The 21,262-nt window shown below is 36.5% G+C and overlaps 1 protein-coding gene across 2 annotated transcripts in view; it reads right to left on the minus strand.

The window, feature by feature from the left end:
* Window positions 1-3,380: 3,380 nt before the first annotated feature.
* LOC106054424 (MAM and LDL-receptor class A domain-containing protein 1-like) overlaps window positions 3,381-21,262 on the minus strand; it is a 72,267-nt gene continuing 54,385 nt past the window's right edge. For both annotated transcript variants that reach the window (XM_056044468.1, XM_056044469.1), the window contains exons 72-81: window positions 20,930-21,097; window positions 19,485-19,823; window positions 9,420-18,719; window positions 8,374-8,612; window positions 8,118-8,275; window positions 7,766-7,832; window positions 7,494-7,657; window positions 5,540-5,636; window positions 4,277-4,382; window positions 3,381-3,989 (exon numbers count right to left, since the gene is read on the minus strand). In XM_056044468.1, coding sequence (XP_055900443.1) covers window positions 3,966-3,989; window positions 4,277-4,382; window positions 5,540-5,636; window positions 7,494-7,657; window positions 7,766-7,832; window positions 8,118-8,275; window positions 8,374-8,612; window positions 9,420-18,719; window positions 19,485-19,823; window positions 20,930-21,097 — 10,662 coding nt within the window. In that variant the 3' untranslated portion in view covers window positions 3,381-3,965. The remainder of the gene's footprint in view (window positions 3,990-4,276; window positions 4,383-5,539; window positions 5,637-7,493; window positions 7,658-7,765; window positions 7,833-8,117; window positions 8,276-8,373; window positions 8,613-9,419; window positions 18,720-19,484; window positions 19,824-20,929; window positions 21,098-21,262) is intronic.

Consider the following 21,262-nt stretch of genomic DNA (forward strand, 5'->3'; position numbering starts at 1 on the left):
TTCAATTAAGATAGTACAGTTGAATTAACTCCCTAGTGAAGTCAATAGGCCTACTGGCCTACTATATTGAAGATGACTAGGACATAACTGTGCTGTCAAGATGAGCAGTGTATTTCACGTCCACTTGTTGGCTAGTCACAGTAATCTAATATATGCCCTAACAGTAAACACCTACACGGAATCCTGGTGTGCTCTCAAATGGCCCGTTAATGAAATAAATGTTTACGTATGACGTCGCTTGAAATATGAAGTCTACTTCTGGGATAGTCTACTTAACATTTTCTTTTAAAGAGAGAAATCCTGATATAGCCTGGGTCTTTGATCGGCGCACTGCGTATCATTTAATGTTATCACTTTCTATCTTCATTCAGAGAAAGATTATATTCCTATTATCAGATTTCACCTGGCGGTGATGTTAAGATAGTAAGTTTACGTTTATTTTTTTAAAAATCAACTAAGGAAATATTTAGCGATCTGGTTGACTTGATAAAAGACAAGATAACTTATTATCTAGACTCTAGACTGAGTAAAAAGATGACAAGCTATTGTATTGTGTAATGAAAGTCTGCGTGGGAAAAAGAGAAACAGTTTGAATCTATAGCGACAAAAATATTTTTTTTTTAATTTTATTTTAAAATGTCACTGATACAGAACTAGGCGACGTTTATTACAAGTGCATAGATAGAGAAATGGTTTTGCAGTGTGGGTGTAATATATATCTGTATATTGCTTCTAACTTCTACAATTGTATTTCTGCTCGTGAACATACTTTGGCGTATCATTTATTTTTTAACCAAGGCACTTTTGTGCGGTGGATTCAGACATTTTGCATTAACTGCTTTCACCCAATATCTGGAAGGAATGGATCATACATAAGGATCTGGAGAGAGCGAGAGAGAGAGAGAGAGAGAGAGAGAGAGAGAGAGAGAGAGAGAGAGAGAGAGAAAGTACAATTTAAAAAGTACTTTAAAAAAAAAAAGCTTATATTAAGCGTAATTGTATCAATTAGTTTGGATCAATCGTGCAATTAAATTTCTATTAGATCTATACTAGCAATAATAAATGTGTGCGATTACAAATATTTTTACCAATTGTCTTTGTTTACTAATTGTTTGTGTTTATCGCAATTTCATGCTTTTAGCTTTCACAGTGCGCTATGATTCTATCACTGGTTTGGACCAGTTCGGAAAGGGGTGGGAGGAGAGAAAGACGGGGTATCTGTGTGAATGTTACCGTGATCGCTTTTTTAAAAAAAGTCTCAAGGCAATACACTAACCACTGTACCAGTTAAGTGCTTAAGAAAATAGAAGGTTTTATCTATTGTTAGTTTCAAGCTTTTTAGCTTCCACCTAATTCTCTACACAAAATATAAAGGGGACTAATTCAACTTATACATCCACATCAGTCAAGTACAATTACTTTCCCTTGTTCGAAAAAAAACAAAATAACTATTACTATAGATTAATAAACTAATAGGTTATTGTTTTTAAAATTGATTCTTGGTTTCTCAGGTACAAGAAATAATTGTGCCAAATGTCCACTTGATCCGAGATCGGGTGGGAGAAATGACGTACAGAAACTATTGACCAGACAGACTCGCCATTAGCAGCACGTTGGTGTGCAGTCTTAATGTTTGAACGACAAAGGCCTACTTTTTTTTCTTCTTCTCTCAGATTTTCATTTCAGCTTCCGCCAGTTCCTCTCCTCTTTTTGTTTTACGCACGGTAGATTAACTAACTATTGAGGAAAGATATATAGTCTTTAAAGCGAAAAACAAACAAAAAAGCTAACGCTGTCCCAGTGAACTGTGCCCCTACGCCAGGTGATTAAAAAATTATTTTTTTTTAAATCCAAACGTCCACTGAGGCCTGTTTCCTGTGCACTGTACTTTGTTATCACCAGGAACACGCCCACCACTCCGTTATCAGCCTACCAGTTAGATGCCATCTTGATAACTTATTTCAGTGACTTGATACTTTCTGATAGTAGGCTAACATCTTCATTTCGCCTGACCATTCTACTACAGGGTCATGATGGCGTTCAGTTGTTTCATAATCGAATTGTGGGTGGTGAAACACTTCAGAAATACACATTTCTAGACACATTGCAGATGTTCTAATGGGAGAGAAAGCAGTGGGGGGGGGGGGTAATATCAAACGTTGATATACTTTTTTTTAGTACATGGCAATAACAAGACATATAGACTTGAAATTGTAGGCGTTTTTTTCCCACTGTCCTATATTACTTTTCAATGACCCTACGATAGAAATTGGTTTTAGCCCTTTAATTGGAGGTTATAACCATTTTGGCCTATTGTTCACACAAATATAAGTTGCTTTTAAAAGTAGAGACATACAGCTGCTGTATATCCCAATAGGAGGAGAAGGAGTGTACGTGTAACCTCAAACCCAATGGATTGTATACAAGTTGTTATGCTAGATATCAGGATCGTATTCTTCTTCTTCTAACAAGCATTTTTGTTGTCTATGCCAAGGAAAAAAAAGCGTTTTTTTTTTCAGTTGTTCAGCACTGCCATACAGAGTGTTGGTTATGTTGGGCTGTAGGGTCTGGATTAAAATTGGGACATTCAAATAGGATTCAAAGTTGTATAAGAGTGGGCACAGTGTATGTTGGGCTGTAGGGTCTGGATTAAAATTGGGACATTCAAATAGGATTCAAAGTTGTATAAGAGTGGGCACAGTGTATGTTGGGCTGTAGGGTCTGGATTAAAATTGGGACATTCAAATAGGATTCAAAGTTGTATAAGAGTGGGCACAGTGTATGTTGGGCTGTAGGGTCTGGATTAAAATTGGGACATTCAAATAGGATTCAAAGTTGTATAAGAGTGGGCACAGTGTCTACAGAGGGATGATGGGATTTATTCTGTTCAGGGGTTCATTTAAAGGTGTGTCTGTCCTGTTCTTTGTTGCAAGATTGCTCTTTGCAGGGGAGGACATTGATATCATCTAGTTTGGTGTGGTCATTTCTTTGAAGGCTACATAGCTCTGCATTTGTTTCCTGGCACCCATTGGTTGAGCCACTCCTCTTTGTGATTGCTGGCTAACATTAGTTGAGAACGAGGTAGTTTACTGGTCTGTCTAGTTGTTCAATGGATTACCCCACGTTTGACAGTCTATCAGCCTTTTCATTTCCCATAATGCCTAGAATGAGTATAATAATGATTAAGCTATTTTGTTTTGTACTTACTCACTTACCGGTATGTACATTTTTTGATTAGTTATTATTAGCCTAAAAGTATACTTCTCTTTGACAAACTGCTTTATGTGCTCAATTGGAAACTTTTTTTTATTACAGCTTAATAAATAAGTTTATTCTAAAGGGTCAAGCAGAAGTAGTGTATGGACATAATGCATAAATCATTATTGGAGATGTAAACATTTTTATTACAAATTCAGTATATGTACAGATTCCTTCAATGAGTATACAATTAGTTACATAATGTAGTCACAAACAAATTTATTTTACACCAATTGAACAAAATGTGTAAAAGTACATTGTCAAAAAAAAAAAAAAGAATTCAGGTTCTTGTAAAAATGTGACAGTTGTGTTCAACTCTCTTTTGAAACAGATAAATTATAACTGTTAACAAGATTTCTATTTCTAGCTTAATGTTGTGGTTTTGTCAGGCATTATCTAAAGTTGAGAGGGAAAGCTAAAATAATCAATATATAAGACAAGATCTAATTAAATTCCAACTCGAGGGCTTAAAGCCTGTCAAGCCAATACACTAACCATTGTGCCAGTAAAATGCTTATGAAAATAGAAGGTTTTATAGTTATCTATTGTTAGTGACAAACTTTTAAGCTACGACCTCTCTTACTGACTTAAACATTTAGTATGGTTTGAAAATAGTGAAACCAAAATAGCGTATTTGATGATTAATTTAAATTACATTAAATGACACCCAACAAAATTCAGTTTCATTTCCACAGAAAGAAGTCACTTTACAAGTCTTTTAAGCCTGTCATCTGTAATAAGTAGATAATTCATTTTAGATCAAAAATACTCATGGACTAATCATTTTGGAGTAAAAAAAAAAAAAGATAAATAAATTATTGAACAATGTATACATTTAAAACAATGTGATGACCTAGATTGTCTGATCTTATGGACAATAAAAAAAAAGGCACTTTCAAAGAGAAAACATGTGTAAGAGTAAACCTTTCCAAACCAAGTCAGGTAAAAATTGCAAATGTTTAAACTTCTTAATAAAAAAAAGAAAAAAAGCCAAATGGAGTTAAAAGTCCAAACTCACCATGTCACCACCTGCATCATCATAAACAGAGTTACTAAAACCTTCTACCTCTGAATGTTCAGATGATTGTCCAAACCTAAAAAACCTTCTAAATGGTATACTGCTCCTGGGGAAACAAATTAGCCTCAAAACAGCCATGGTTCTTTACCACATGTAGCCATGCATTAAATCTAATAAATACTAACTATGTTTCCTTTCAAATTTGAATTTCAAAATGTCTGAATGATTATTTTGTTTCCCACACTTGAAACTATTGTTAAGATTTGCATTGGTTTTTTAAATCCTTGACAAGAAAGAGGGAGGTTACATATAAAAGCTGAAAAAAAATGAATAAGCTATTTTACCACTCCCTTTAAAATACAATAAAAAAAACAACTATTTGGTCAACTCGTTTCCTTGTTGTACATGTTCTAGAAGATTATAATGTCCTAGCTCAAACCTCCAGCAGGATGACAGTGGACAGGGTTTGAACTATCGTGATGACAGTCCAAAGCACATACCCACACAACCATTCAGAGACAATTAGTTATAAGATCTACTTTCCATATGCAAACATGTCAGGCTTAGCAATAAAATGTCAAAATCATGTGACAAAGATATGAAGTTCAATGCCCACTTTTATCCATCACCATTTAAATGTTTTAGCAGTTTTCTGAGAAGACTGAAGTTCCATATATTAATTTCAAAAATATTTTGTTCAAATTGGTCTATATGAATAAATATGATAATGCTATTTTTAATTTTTTTTTTTTAATTTGTCAATCTGAAGATTTAGCATGAATTGTTCCTATTTCTTGACAATGTGACAAATATGCTATCTTTAGTCTATAGACTGTACTATATATAGGCAATTGTTTATTAAATAAATAATGCTTCTTTTCTCCAGTAATTATATGAAGAAGGTGAAATTATTTAATTACTAATTGGAATAAATGCAATACTTGAAATTCTATTGTGTCACTTTGCATAAAATACTTTTACCATTCACCCTTTAAACCTATATTGCTAACTACTTAGAATCTTTGGAAAGCAGTTTAATAGCCTTGGAGTTTATTTTGCAAGAACCAATTTTATGGGGGAAGGGGGGGTGGGATCATACAGCTAGAAATATAAAAAAGTTTTGGATTTTTAAACACAAGGACCAGTGTTTAGCTGATAACTTTTAAGGTAAATAAGACTAGTAGTATCTCATTCTTAGCACCTCAGCCCCCCCCCCCCCCCCATTTTCCTCACAAGAGTTGCACTGACAGTAAAATTACTTACAGTCTATTTGTTTTTTTGAGAAACACTAAAAGTAGAACAATCAAGATCACAGCAGCTATAACTCCAAGTACAATACCAACTGTTTGTTTCCAAGAGTCTGTGGAGACCATTAAACACATAACTTTTTATATTCCATGTTACAGTAACATATACATTGGATTGAATAATCTATAATATGAATTGAATGCACATATGAGAATAAGACTTGTCAATATGTAGATCTAGAAGCTTCTGGTTTACATTGTAAGCTATTTCAGAGAGTATCAAGACCATTTTCAAAGAGCAGTTAACTTTTGATAGTCTGGCACCTAATAATCAGAAAGATTCAGCAGTCCGACAAGGCGCCAGCATAAACTGATGTAGGCTGTAATTAATGTTTACAGTAGTAGTAATAATAATAATAGTAGTACTGCAGCTGATCTGGCACATCATCAGAAAGGTTTTCAGTGGACACTTGGTAAGGGGACTACAATGAATTGTTTCCCTTTTACAAAGCTTGACCCTGGCAGTGCCAGAGATTTAATCTAATTAACTTCCATAATAATAATAATAATCTTTTTTTTTTTCATAATGAAATTTATATGTATATTTTTAGAATATAGGTGGCTAACAGTTTTGTCTGGTATTTTTTAGATAAATAAATGTTGTTTTTTCTATTGCTTATTTTGTACCCCTTAAAGTCTAAGAGACTATCATTACATCATAAATATATTTTTTGATACCAAATTCTTTGCAGACAGGAGTGATTCACCTTAGGACCTTTGACCTACAAAATATATATATATAAAGTTCTCATAACACAAAGCAAGGTCAGTGGTTAAGCTTGTAACTCAGGAGCAAGTGGCAACTAAACACACTTTACAAAGGCCTTATATAGCCTTCTTATGGTAAATCACTCCTGTCTTTACAATTACACAAAAATAGTTAACGCCCCATTATGTCACAGCTAAGCACAAAGATACAAGTCTAACCCAGTGTTTCTCAAACATTTCCATGCCCCCTATAGCCAGCTAGTATCAGGGGTGTGCTGTAATCTCCTACATTGAGGTCTGACAGGATGTAATGTAAAAGAAAAAGAATTTAATGACAAATTATATCAATTTCCCAGTTTTGCTTTGCATATATAAACAAGTCAACTAGTCTGTTTACTTGTTTTTTTTAATAAGAGAAAGTGTTTTGTATACAATTTTTAAGTGTTTTTTTTTTTATATACAATTTTTTTTTCTGGCAATAGTATTGCAGAGACAGTAGCTTCTCCCTACAGCTAGCAAGAGTCTGGGGAAGTGCTGTAAGCTCCCCCAGCAGGGTCCAGAGCCATGTGCTTTCCTACATTCAGAGCTTCAGAAATTCTCTCTCCTGGTGGCTTATACACAATTTTTTTCATAGTAGGAAAGAATTCATGTAAAAGAAAGGTTGTTTTAAAAAGGTGTGAGACATGCTAATACTTTTATGTGAAGGACATTTGATGTAAGTTTAGCACATGGGCATGTTTGTTATAAGATCCCTTTCATGTTAAGTAACTCTTTAAGCCAGAATTATTTTGATAGAAAAAAATTGAGTTTTCGAGGACGAACACAAATTTGCAGGGGAGTAGTGTTACTAAAACTATTATTTTATTGCACTTTGTCATAGACCTTCTTTTGTTATACAAGAGTCATTAACACAACTATGTGCAGGATTTTTAGGTGACATTTGACCATTCTGACATTTAAAAAAAGTAGAATCACTTTTTGAAAATATTCAAACCTACAATTACAATGACATTTTTTGCCCCTTGAAAAGTAAAATGTGCTGCCTTCATGCCCCTCCTTTGATTGTCATCCCATGACCATATCACAGATAATTTACACAGAAAGTGTTTACATGAGTCCGTAGGCCTGTGTAACATGTCAGCTGATGACACACTTTGCCACCCAGACCCATTAATTACACTAGTATACATGAATATTCTAACCATTGGTATGAGTTGATTTGGCTGTCACACCATGGACAGGTGTTGAACTAGCTCCAACTGAAGAAGCAGAAGGTTTAGTTACTGAAGTAGTTGATGATGCAGTAGTTTGTTCAGTCACACTTGATGATAGCTGACAAAAATCTCCATGGAAATTGTGTACACATCTGTTTGGACAATATATTAACAATCAATGAACAGAATGCACTCAAACTACATTAATTTGCTATAAAGAAAAAAGTTACAAACTAAAAACAATGTAGAACTGTTCTTACTGACAATGCCTGAGTCCTGTAGAGTCTATTAAACAACTACCACCATTCTCACAATGAATAGTGCAAGCTGTAGAGTAAATAAAATAAACAGTGGATAATCTCTTTATGCATTTCAGAGCAGAAGTTGTTTTTTGTCTTTTGGAAAACTCTTAGCTGCTTCACTGTGTAATCTAAATGTAGAACAAAATTTTAAGACGTAGCAGCCACCTGTTTATGTTAATCCTTTATGTGCCTTGGGAACTTGATACATGCTACTCACTGACTCTATGCACTGAATTATAGATTATTTATTGGATCAAGTATTTGCAGCTATACACATTATTTAAAAAAAACAAAAAACTACTAAACTTACGACATTGTTTTTCATCACTAGAATCAGAACAGTCTATGGTACCATCGCACTTGTGAGATATATCTATACACTTTTGATCAGACATACATTGGTACTGAATGGAGGCATTACACAAGGGAGGTTTTGTTGGCCACTTAGGCAATGGTGCATCAATGAATCTGTGAAAGTGAATTACAAGAGCTAATTAGTTAGTTATTAGTTAGTTAGTGTTATTAGTAAATATAATTCTTATTGATTACCAATTTTATATACTTACTTGCAGCCTGAATCAAAGACCACATCATCAATAGCCAGAGCTCCACTGGGACTACCAGGCATTCCTTGAAACATTAACTGGAATGGTTTATCTGAAGTGATGCTGGCTACCATATGCTGCCAGTAAGTCCCAGGATATGGATCTTTCATATTTAGACTTCCATCTGGTAGTCCATCACTGTGTGTCCTAAAACTGACTTTGATTTGAGTGCCTTGTGGAATTACTGCATAGAAGCGAATCTGTTATGAAAAAAATTGTTAATTACAAGAGCTAAACAAACATAAAGATATCAAAGTCAGTATGTGCCCAGCAAAAACGTCTAGGTGTCCCCTGATGGTTAGTTGTATTACTGAATTATGTTATATACAAACATGAATCAATCAAATAACATTTAAGATTCCATACGACTATTGAATTGCAAAAATAATAAGAACAAACTTGGGAAACACATGTACAAGTGAGACTAGACAAAGAAAACACAACAAATACCTTTAAATGTGATCATAAAAAACTTTTGCAATAGAGAACAGTAATTTTTATGAGAAAAAAAAATGTCTATTTTCTTTTGTTTTAAAATGTTTATAGAAAATGAACTACTAATTTTGTAAAAAAAAAAAAAAAAAAAATTCTCTTTCAGTTACACATAGATCTTAAGAAAGCACATCAAAGACAATACTTTAGATATTCTTAGCACATTAGTTTTTGAAATCCAAACATGACTAATGGACAGCAGAAAAGCAATAAAGACTTTTTCTTATCTTCTTTAGCCAAAGCCTAAAAAGTCAGCACCATTCATTCTTGCTAAAGCCTATTTTATTTTATTTTAAAGTTAAAACAACTTTGTTATTGAAAATAAGACTGTCACATTCACAATGACCCTGTGTTACAGTATGCATTGTTCTATTCTGAATAAAGCATTTATTTTTATCTAATGTATTAAATTTACTTAATCTACTTATTATTTAAGAATGCTAGCAAAGCAAAATTTAACAATATGAATATTTTCTATATGTATATCAGTTTTATTAATATGAACAATTACCTACCTTACAGAATGTATCATTGGTTGGTGCTAATGTCTTGGAAAGCAATGTTCCAGCATCAGTTCCTTTAGTGTTACTGCTACCTTTGACAAACATGTAATGGCCAGTTGATAATCCTGTTGAATGGTCAACACCAGGTAAAGTTTCTGGTGGTATCTGTGAGCTATCCCAACTCTGCCAGTGTAATTGGTCTTCAGAGAGTTGTACAAAGTTTCCAAGTGAGTTTTCAAAGTCAGTGGTAAAGAAGTGAGAGCAAGAGGTCTCATCAGAATTATCTCCACAATCATCTTCTTGATCACAAAGATAAGAGTCATCAATGCAGGCTCGATTGGAACATCTAAACTGATGCTGAGCACAAGAGGATTGGGGTAATGGTAGACTACAGTGGATAAACTCAAACTGATCAATAGCCATTTGACCAGAGAATGAATCAGAGGGTGCACGTGTAAAGGTTAAAGAGAAGGGTGATGTTCTGCGGCCAATACCGACAATGATTGATGTCCACTGACCCAAACTGTGAGATGTCTGCCACAGAGCTGCCAAAGGTTGATTTGTAGTGTTTAGTATGAGACACAAGCTACCAGCATTGGATCCTGATAAATAGTAGCTAAACTGTAGTGAGCAACCTGCTCCTGATGAGCTGAATATTTGAGAACTTAAAGCTCCAGTCTGTCCTCTTGTTTGTCCATTATTTGTATCATTAAGATAAGCATAACCACCTCCATTGAGTTGTGTACCATCATAAGTAGGACCTTTAGCAGGGGGATTACTCTTTGAAGATCCTTGTTGCCAGTCTAATGTATCTGGTTTGACTTCGTACCATGAACAAAGATCAGTTTGGAAATCACAACCCAGAGTGGAACATTTGTTCTCATCACTTTGATCCAGGCAATCCACCTGGAAGTCACACACTTTACTCTGGGCTATACAAATGTTACTTGTAGCACATCTGAATTCATTGGGACCACAAGGTTTGAATGTACTACGAGGAGATGTAGTTGGTGTAGTTAAAGTGGTCAATGGTGGTGGAGGCGTAGCAATAACAGGGACATTACAGCCAGGACTGAAGACTACATCATCAATGGCAAAATATCCTTTTGGATTGACACCATGATTGGCTTTAATAATAAATTGGAAAGGATCTGTTCCTTTAATTTGCAATGAAGCTTTGATCCAATAATCAGTATATGGTGGAAGGATTGTAGCAACTAAACTCAGACCTTGTGCTGCTGTATCCTTTAGTACAGTTATATTTCCTGCATCAAGATAAGATATATAATACCAGAAGCTAATATCACATTCACCATTAGAAGCTGGCAAGATATAAGAAATACCAGCTTTAGCATTAGACATGGTATAGTCGTATCCTGTGTACAAATAATGACCATATTGGGACTTTGTTGTATGATCTTGGAATGGGCGAGGCATTGATGGGTAAGAACCAGTCATTGCATAGCCTTGCTGGATTGTCCAGCCCTGACTGTCTGTGGTCATCTTCCAATCCCCAAGTCCACCTTCAAAGGTATTTTTGCTATAATAGTAACACTTGATGCTGTCTTCATCAGAGCTATCACAGCAATCTGTTTCTAAGTCACAAATTTGGTCCTTTGGTATACATTGACCACTAGTGCATCGAAACTCTCCAGGTTCACACATGCTTAGGACAGGTGTTTCACAATCTCCAAAGGCTAAATTGTCTAAGAATAATATTGTACTTCCATAAGAGCTTGAAAAAGTCTCTGCAATGACCATCTGAAAGTCAGATGAACATATTGGGAGTTGGACGGAAACATTCTGCCAGCTATTTAAATTATAATTTGAAAAGGTTGTGCCATATGTACTGTAGCCCCATAGCTGGTTGTCAAAGCCTCCAGCTCTAATGCTCAGTGATAGAGTTGTAGGGTAGTGGTTGGTCTTGAAGGAAAAAGAAAATGAACACAGCTCACCAGCTCCTGAGAAGAAAGGAGACAGTAAAACACCTAAGCGGTCAGTTGATGTTAAGAAATGACCATTGCTGTTGCCTGGTGCTATGTCCACTTGACCTGGATAGGTTGAAGCCTGTTTAATAGTCCATGTTCCAACTGAACCAGAAGCTCCCCAGCCACACATGTTAGTTTCAAAGTCACAAACTGCTGGACAATTCACTTCATCTGTATTATCAGTGCAGTCTTGATGGAAGTTACAAAGAAGAGATAGTGACTTACACTGACCATCACACTGAAATTCTAGACCAGCCTTACATATGCCCGGGTTCACTGTTGGCCTGACTGGAGGAATGGTCACTGTGTCCAGCTTGACACAGTCAGAAGTAAATGTGATGTCATCTATTGCGATATCTCCATCGAAACTTACTCCTCTAACTCCTTCAATTACAACTCTGAAGGTTTGAACATCATCTAGTTTGATGATAGCCTTAAGCCATAAAGCACCCTGAGGCCCTTGCTTGCTCCACTTAAGTGTTAAAGGTCCACCTTCTCTAGTTTCTGTATAGACATTCAGTGCATTGATATGTTGACCTCGCATGTGGTAAAACATTCTCATGTAACAATTGCCCTGTGGATTGGGTAAGAATACAGGGCTCTTCAGTCTTGCTGTATCATTGGGAAGTCTAGGACTGGAAGATTCAATATACATGTAATGACCTAGTGCTGTTCCAAAGGTGTGGTCATTATCTGGTCCAGTGTTTGAAGTAGATGTCCTGCCTTGATTTAAAGTCCAGTCAAAATTATCAGTGTCATCCTGCACAAATCCACATGTACCGCTTTCAAAATTACACATATAATAATTCTTACATAAAAGATCATCTTCATCATCACCATTTTGACAATCATGTGCAATATCACAAACATCATCATATGGTTTACATTCATTGCTTGAGGGACAAAGGAAATCCATAGCAGGACAACTGCTAGAAGGAGTTCCACGCTGACATCCTTTTGAAAAAGTAATGTCATCTAAAGCCATGCCATTTGTCTTTAAGGGAGACACATACTCATATCTAAATATCAACCTGAAGCCTGGGGCTCTATAACCAATACTGACTTTGCCCATTTGCCAACTATTCATGGAGTAGCCCGTCCAAAGTCGAATACCTTGATCAGCAGCATCATATTCAGTTACTTCATCTGGATACAAGTAAAGGTAAACTCTACCACTACCATCATTGAAATAATAAAACTGTATCTCACAGTTGGCTTCTGTAGCTCCATACAATGGAGATTCAAGTATGGACATTCTGGCATAACCAATGTCTGTAGGATGTATCACCATATACCAGCCTATGCCCTGAATGCCTAGAGTATGGTCATTTGCTGGTTTAGCCACAACAACCCTTGACGAAGTGTTGACCCTGTCCCATATGTAACTGCTTCTACTCATGTCATGCCAGCCACATGTAGATGTTTCAAATGTACAGGCTCCACAGTCTTGCTCATCTGACTGATCATTGCAATCATAGGCAAAGTCACAAACATTAATACTGTAAATGCATTGCTTCTTGTCTTTACATTGCCACATATTCGAATCACCACAAGGATTTGGTGCTGTAGTTGTTGTAACAAGATCCACCACTGGTAAGTTATCTGTACTCGCAACACATCCTGGTAGAAGCACCACATCATCAATGGCTATATCCCCGAGATTACCATAGCCTCTGATAGCTTCAAGAACAATTTGGAAGGTAGCATTACTTGAGATTGGGACAATCCACTGTTGCCAGAAATTACCAGCCTCCCCTTTTAATGTTTTCTGAACAGTAAGTGGGCCATTTGTTGCTGTTCTGGTATATACTGAGAATGTGTCAATGTCTTTACCATACATGAACACATAAAGAGACAACTGACATGTTGTTGTAGGTTTTAATATTGGACTTAGCAGCCAGGCTTTGTCTCCTGGAAGTCTTGGAGATGATGTTTCAATGTATAAAAAGTATCCAGACTTTAAAGATGTTGTGTGGTCAGCTTGAGGTCCAGATAATGTAGACATTGTTCCCATGTTTCTTCTTGTCCAATCAAAGTTGTCATCAAAAAGTTCTTGTGACCAATCGCAAAGGTCTATTTCAAAAGTACACTTGTCATAAGCTTTACATAAAGCTGGATCTTCATCTGAATTATCTCCACAGTTGTCTTCCAAATTACACAATAGAACAGGATCAATACAAGCTGAATTATTACATTTAAATGTATTTTTTCCAGTGCAGCTTGAAATGGGGGTTGGGAAAGCACAGTTTCTAAATGTGATGTCATCTATGGCTATATCCCCTCTAGTGCTGTAACTGCGTTGAGCTAATATAGCTACTGTAAATGGTGTTTCAGATTTACCCAAGGGTACAACACTCTGTTGCCAATTGTTTCCATAGTCTCTTGAAGTTGTGAAAACTGTAGAAGTTTGTAGACCAGATATTCTCTGAACAGATAGTGTTCCAATAGATGTGCCCCACATGTGGAAGTAAAAGACTAGTTCACATGTTGGGGCTGCTCTTTGAAGAACTGGACTTTGAAATGAAGCAGTAGCATAAGAGTAACCATTGCCAGCACTTACATACATGTAAGAACCATTAATTGTTCCTAGTGTATGATCTACTGATGGTCCTGTGTTGGCAGTTGGTGTGGCTCCTTGATTTTTAGTCCAAATATATGTACTGCCCATAGTGTTGTTCCAATTGCAGGTAGTGTTGTCAAAATTACAATTATAGCCACACTGCAACTCTTCTTCTCCATCACTGCAATCTGGTTTAAAGTCACACACTTTATTCAATGACAACCATTTATTATCTTTAGTACATTGAAAAGCATTATCAGCCTGTTGTGGTTGAGGCAGAGACTCACAAGAGGCATACTGTAAGGCAATGTCATCAATAGCAATGTCACTATAACCAACTTGTCCTAAAATACCTTCAAACTCTATGACAAAGATGGTGCTGACATTGGCAATAGTTATTCTCAAAGATTTCCAATCAGCGCCTTGATTACCTTGTAAATGATAAATATTTCTTCTTTGTTCTTGGGGATAGGATTTGATATTAACATTCAAAGTACCATCCCCATTGTTATTCATCATGTACCAGAAATTCAAACAGTAACTTGTACCATTCTGTAAAACAGGGGAGTACAATAAGGCGGTGTCTCCTTGCTTTCTAGGTGCATTACTGTCCATAACCAGATAACCACCAAACTCAGTTCTCAGTGTGTGATCTACACGAGGGCCTACAGTGCCATAATTTCTTGATCCTCTAGCCCTCATCCAATCAAAAACATCCCCTGTTTGTGTATTAATCCAAGAGCAAATATCACCTTCAAAATCACAGTTTCCAATACCTGGACACAGACCTGATTTCATACTTATGTCATCAATGGCCAAATCACTATAGATACCATTGCCAACTACTCCCTCAAATATAATATAAAATCTTCTGGGATTGGCCAGAGTTACTTGTCCTAATTGCCAGTTAGGACCTTGTTGTCCAGATTTTGTCCAAATTAAAGTAGCAGCACTATCTGGCACACCTTCATCTTGTTGATAGACATTGAGAGTGCCCATAGTTTCCCCAAACATTGAGATCCAGAAGTAAAGACAAGATCCACTGGTTGAATCAAAGAGTTGAGTTTGTAATCTGGCCTTGTCTCCTTGTAGTCTAGGTGAAGATGACTCAATGTAAGCATAGTGGCCTTCATTAGTTCCAAATGTGTGGTCAGTCTGTGGTCCAGTGTTGGTGGTACTGGTGGTTGCACTATTTAAAGTCCAGTCGAAGTCATTCGTTTGAATCTGTTGGTAACCACAGACTCCATCTTCAAAGTCACACTCTGGGTGTGGTGGACAGTTACCTGTGTTCATCATCAAGTCATCTATTGATATGACCTCATCACCAAGTCCAGTTAGGCCTTCAACTATCAAAAATACTGATCCTGTCATATTTTGGACATGTATCTGTGCTAGCTTCCATTCAGGTCCCTGTGTCCCAGTTCTAGTCCATATCATTAATTCAGTGCTTGGGTTTACAGTGGATACATATATACTTAGTCGATTGATTGTTGCACCATACATGTAATAAAATAATCTGAAGCAGATACTCCCATTTGCTGGTATTGTAAATGTTGGACTAATGAACCTAGCCTTAGCGTTAGCTTGAACTTCTGTGTGTCTGTAATGACCGAGGCTATTACCTACTGTATGATCTGACCGAGGTCCATTTCCTTTAATGGTTGTGACAAGGGTATTTAAAATCCAGTTTATATCATCACCATCATCATCTTGTGTCCAGCCACAGAAAGTTTCAAAATCACAGTCAAGAGGACTTTTAGAATAAGTAACAAAAGAAGGCAGGGTAGGAGTAATAGGTGAAGCAGTCACTCCAGAGCAAGGAGAATTATGGTAACTGATATCATCCAGTGCAATATCACCCGTGTAATTACCACCATAGGTACCTTCAAATATTATTTCAAACATGTAGGAATAAGACAGAGGAACAATAGCATGCTGCCACAAGTTGCCTTGATTGTTGCTAAGTGTCCAGATAAGAGTTCGAGATGGAGCTGATGAAGGTTTGGTGTAGACATTCAGTTGACCTATACCAGCCCCATACATGTGGTACCAGAAGTCTAGACAGCTGCTGTTGCTAGCTGGAACTGGTTCACTCTGAAGTAAGGCTGAATCTCCCAGTTTGTAGTTGCCTGAAGTTTCTATGTATATATACTGACCTCGAGTTGTACCAGTAGTGTGATCTACTTGTGGTCCAGTATTGGCAGAGTCTGTTCCAGCACTGTCCTGTATCCAATCAAAGTTGTCTCCTTGGAGATTGATATAGCTACACAGATCCCTCTCAAATGTACATGAGGCAATAGGAGGGCACATTCCTGGTCTAATCAATACATCATCTATGGCAATATCACCTAGATCTGTACCTACTATGCCTTCAAATTGAATTTGATATGGATTACCTTGGGCCCTTATTGATACAGTTGCTTTTTTCCACATATTTTCTTGAGGCCCAGATAAAGTCCATATGTTTACAGTTGAACTATTTCCTTGATCTTTTCTATAGACATTAAGTGTTCCAATACCATTGCCATACATGTGATACCAAAAGGTCAAACACCCTAATCTACTATACTGGAAGCCAAGGTAAGTACCACTATTTAAAATAGCATTGTTACCTGTCATCTGACCTGATGCTTCAATGTAGGCATATTTACCAAGAGAAGATCCTAAAGTATGATCTTTACTAGGTCCTGTTCCAAAAGTTGATGTGGAACCACTGCCCAGAGACCAATCAAATTTGTCATTTGTTTCTTGGGTAAAGTCACAGAAACCAGAGTCAAAAGTACATTGTGCCAATGCTGGACATTGTCCTGCAGATACTGAGATGTCATCAATGGCTATATCACTTTCAAAACCTTTGCCAATTGTAGCCTTGAAATACAGTGTATATTCTCTAGACATATTGATGTAAACATTTTGTTGAATCCAGTCATCTCTTTGAGTTCCACTAATAGACCAAAGAGTATCAAATGATGTAAAGGGATGTTTGACTAGCAGTGCTAAGCTGCCCATGTCTGACCCATGCATGTGATACCAGAAAGTCAGACAGAAGCCTTGGAGAGTAGTAGGAGATAATGTTGGACTCTTTAGCAAAGTGGTATCATTAGCTTTCTGAGGAGAAGATGCTTCAGCATATATGTACCATCTTCCAGTATGTGCAGCGCGTGGACCTGTTCCATAAGTTGCTGTGGTTCCATTAAATAAAGTCCAATCAAATTGGTCATCATTACTTTGGGACCATGCACACAGATTTCTAGTTTCAAAAGAGCAAGCTAAAGAAGGCACCACTTGATTGGGGTTACACATTGCGAATGTTATATTGTCAACAGCTGCTATATCAATAGTTGGAGAGTAAGTTCCTCTTGGTTGATAAACTATTTCAATCTGAGTTCCTTTAGGTATCAGTTGACCAGCAAATCTTCCAATGTAAATGAAGCTTCGCATCCAGTTTGTGGAAGCCCGTGTTGCAGTCCATATTGTATTCCTAACTCCTTGATAGACTAGAACTACTGAGAGGTTGCCATTAGCTGTATTTGGTAAATGATAGTTGAAGTTCATAACACAAGCAGTGGATATGGCACCAAGATAAGGAGACCTTAAAACAGCTGGAGATGGAGTAACCCCAAAGTCTGGCTGAATGTACATGTAGTGCCCAGATGAGGAATTGGTACTGTCTAAGGCTGGACCAACTTTTCCCATAACTGTCTGGGTGCTAAGTGACCACTTAAAATGTCCTGTGCTTGCATAAGACCAACCACAGAGACCTGATTCAAAATTGCAAGGACCACATAAAGCTTCATCTGATCCATCTTTACAATTAGCTACAAAGTCACATACTTTGACAAGTGGAACACATTCTGAACTGCCACAAGCAAAAGAATAAGGACATGTTGGTCGGATGGTAGTTGGAGTTGTCACTACATAGCTTGGGTTGGGCAGGGTGGTTCCAGTAGGATTCAGATGACATCCAGAAGACAAAGTGATATCATCAACAGCCATATCACCAGTGTTGCCTTTTCCCACAACTCCTTCAATCAAAACCTGGAAATTTTTAGTGTTGTTCAAAGGTATTATATCTCTGGCCCAGTAATTCTGTTGACGATTCTGTCTAGAAAACAATAAGGTGGGATAGCCTCCTTTCTCTGTAAGGATATAAATATTGAAGAAGCCCATTGTATCACCATACATATGGTAAAAGAAAGACAAATGACATCCACTTGAGAGTGACGTTGCACTAATAACTGGGCTTAGTAGTCTTGCTTTCTGTCCTTGTTTACTAGGAGAAGATGTTTCTAAGTAAATAAAATGTCCAGTATCAAGTCCAGTTGTATGGTCAACACTTGGACCTGTGCTAGGGGTTGAGGTTGGGCCTTGATGAATCTGCCAGTTCAGATCATCTTGTGTGTCTTGAGTCCATGAGCACAGCCCAGATTCAAATGTGCATTGGTTAGCAGATGAACATAAGCTGGTAGATTCATCTGAAGCATCACCACAGTCATCATTTAAGTCACATTTATAAATTGGATCAATACAAACTTGATTTAAACATCTGAACTGAGTGGAACATGTGCCAGGAGTTGGTTTGGCACAGTTCAAAAAGCTTGTGTCATCTATTGCCAATGTTCTAGGTGATGAGTAGCTTCTGGTTGCCTTGATTACAACTTGGATTGGAGTATTATAGCGACCAATACTCACTAATGCTTTTGCCCATCTTGGTCCAGTAACTACATCTGTAGTTTCCCACAACAAGTTTTCTCTAGCACCAACCTAAAGAACAAAAAAATAAATGTAAACAAGTTTTGTCAGGCATTTGTGTTAACAGTAACTTGAATAATACATTATACTAGTCGACCGGCGGTATAGCCTACTCCGCTATTTTGCAGGGTCAATCTTAGGCCACTGCAACCTATGCGACCTCAGTTGTCCCAGCACTTTTATACAACCCGCGCTAATTTTAGGTGTATAAATTATTAAATTAAACCATTTTATAACTTATAACAGATTTCCAGTGGCCTCCTGTCAGAAGGTCATGGAAATCTCCTGAAATTGCGAAATATACAAAAAAGTCCTGGAAATATCCAGAAATTATTAAAATCTTTTGAAAACTCATACAAATCTCCTGAAAGATACAGACAAAAATTCTTTTTTTTTTGCTCTTAAATTACCTATGATAACTCCCTCTGTCCGAGTTGCAAAAATAAAAAGAGTGATCTTTCTATTGTGTCCAAACTCTTGAGCGTGCTCTGTCATCTCGATAGTTACTACAGAGAAGATTATTTCCCCCCCCCCCCTTATTTAACATGAGGTAGAAATTTAAAAAAAGTGTGATATTGCAACAGTCCTGCCCTGCTATTTTGTGACTACGTGTTCTCCCCTCCCTCTCGTTTTCTCATGGACTATCAGCAGAGTGATCTTTCCTTTACTCCAAAACTCTTGAGGGAAGAAGAGAATTATATATATAGATAACTATAAGAATTTTGAAACAATAAATTCCCACAAGACTAGTTGCGATATTTTAGAACTTGTTATTACCTGGACATAGACCTGCAGTTTGGCATCATATCTCTTGTAAAAAAATTGGAATTGGCAAGTTCCAAATGTTGGTTGAAGCAGTGGACTTATCAAAGTGGCATCAGTGTTAGTTAACCCTCTTTGTCCAGTGACATATAAAAAGTGACCATTGGTGGTTGAAGTAGTGTGGTCAGCACCAATTCTATCAACAACATCTGTGGCATCAGCATCAGTAGCCTGTCTCCAAACGAAAGATCCTTTACTCAGATCTACAAAGCCACACAAATCAGATTCAAAAGTGCAAGTACCACAATGAGATTCATCAGTATTGTTGTTGCAGTCATGATGGAAGTCACACACCTGGTGTTGGAGGGAAAGATTAAATAAACAATAGCTTCAGCTAACAGTAAAACTAATTCTTGAAGTAAAATGTTATTGGTAAAAATAACAAAGACTTGTTAAATCATAATGATGGTTTTGTGACAAAGTTTTTGGTAAGCAGAAAATGAATGAGAGAAGAATAAGAATGATGTAGGCTACAATAGTCTGTCAAATCTCAGCTGCAACATTTTTGAAGTGCCAGAAGTGTTAAGCTTACATTTGAGCTGCGATTTACATAGCCTGACATCAAAAACATATTTTTTAAAACATCTATTACCAATTTGTTGATGCTTGATACAGTGTTTGAGATGCTGATAAAATGTATCTAGCAATTTTGGTTAGGTAGACATATTCACCTGTGCTGGGGAAAGGTACAGTGAGGGTGACAAAAATTATGGCTTGTATTAATATATCCCATATCTGCTCATTGCCCTTTGTTTTGCTTCACCTTCCACAAGACATGCAATGGACAAAGCTATAGCTTAGACTCATAGGAGTTCATTATTTTTGCTAATAATAAGCCTTAAAAAGAAGCAGTGGCTTTAATTTGGATGTGAAATGATGTAAATTATAGAAAGGATATTTTAAGGAGAGAGTCTTAAATGTATTCTAGAGAGTGAGATTGAGAAACTGCATTGAGCAAAATACCAAACAACAATGCAATAAATGAAACAAAAAGCTTTTTAAAATTATTGATATAACTGAGAATGACTAAATTGTGTAATGAAAAACAGCACATCTTTAGTATAATGCTAATCTAAGTGACTCTTAGTTTTCAGTTGTACATGGAAAAACTAGCAAACAGAGTAAACTGCCAATAGAGTAAACATCAAGATACTTTAAATAGAAAACTATTTTTAAAATCCATTCAATCATGACAATTTATAATAAATAAGAGATACACAAAGCAATTACTGCCAAAAATAAAACTAAGATAAGAATTAAACTATTATTCAAGTTCCACTCTAGACCACGTTATTTTGTATTGATAGGTGTAGTATGGACTTGTTCTTGCTGAATTCGGATTGTTTTGAATAATAATGAAAAAGAAAATGTGTCCTTTCTAAATCATAAATTATATTTACTCTGTTTGTTTGTATGTGTGTTCCATCTGCACAAGCAAAATTCTCAGGTGCTTTCACACAATGACCATCTTTTAATGTTACATCATCTATATACATAGTGCTCTGTAGTGGATCTGCTATCCTGCCTTCAATTAAAATCATATAAGGATTGGTGGATGAGATATTAATCTGTGGAAAATATAAATAATGTTAAAAATAAATATGCTATTTTTAAATTATATATATTTTTTGTGAATACGTTTTGTGAGGTCTTCAGTATTATTTCCCATGCTTTGAAGCTTATGATTCATAATGTTGCAATCATCATTGTCTGACCCTTGACTTGTGCCATGG

This window comes from Biomphalaria glabrata, chromosome 10 (assembly GCF_947242115.1).
Source record: "Biomphalaria glabrata chromosome 10, xgBioGlab47.1, whole genome shotgun sequence".
Taxonomy (NCBI): Eukaryota; Metazoa; Mollusca; class Gastropoda; family Planorbidae; genus Biomphalaria; species Biomphalaria glabrata.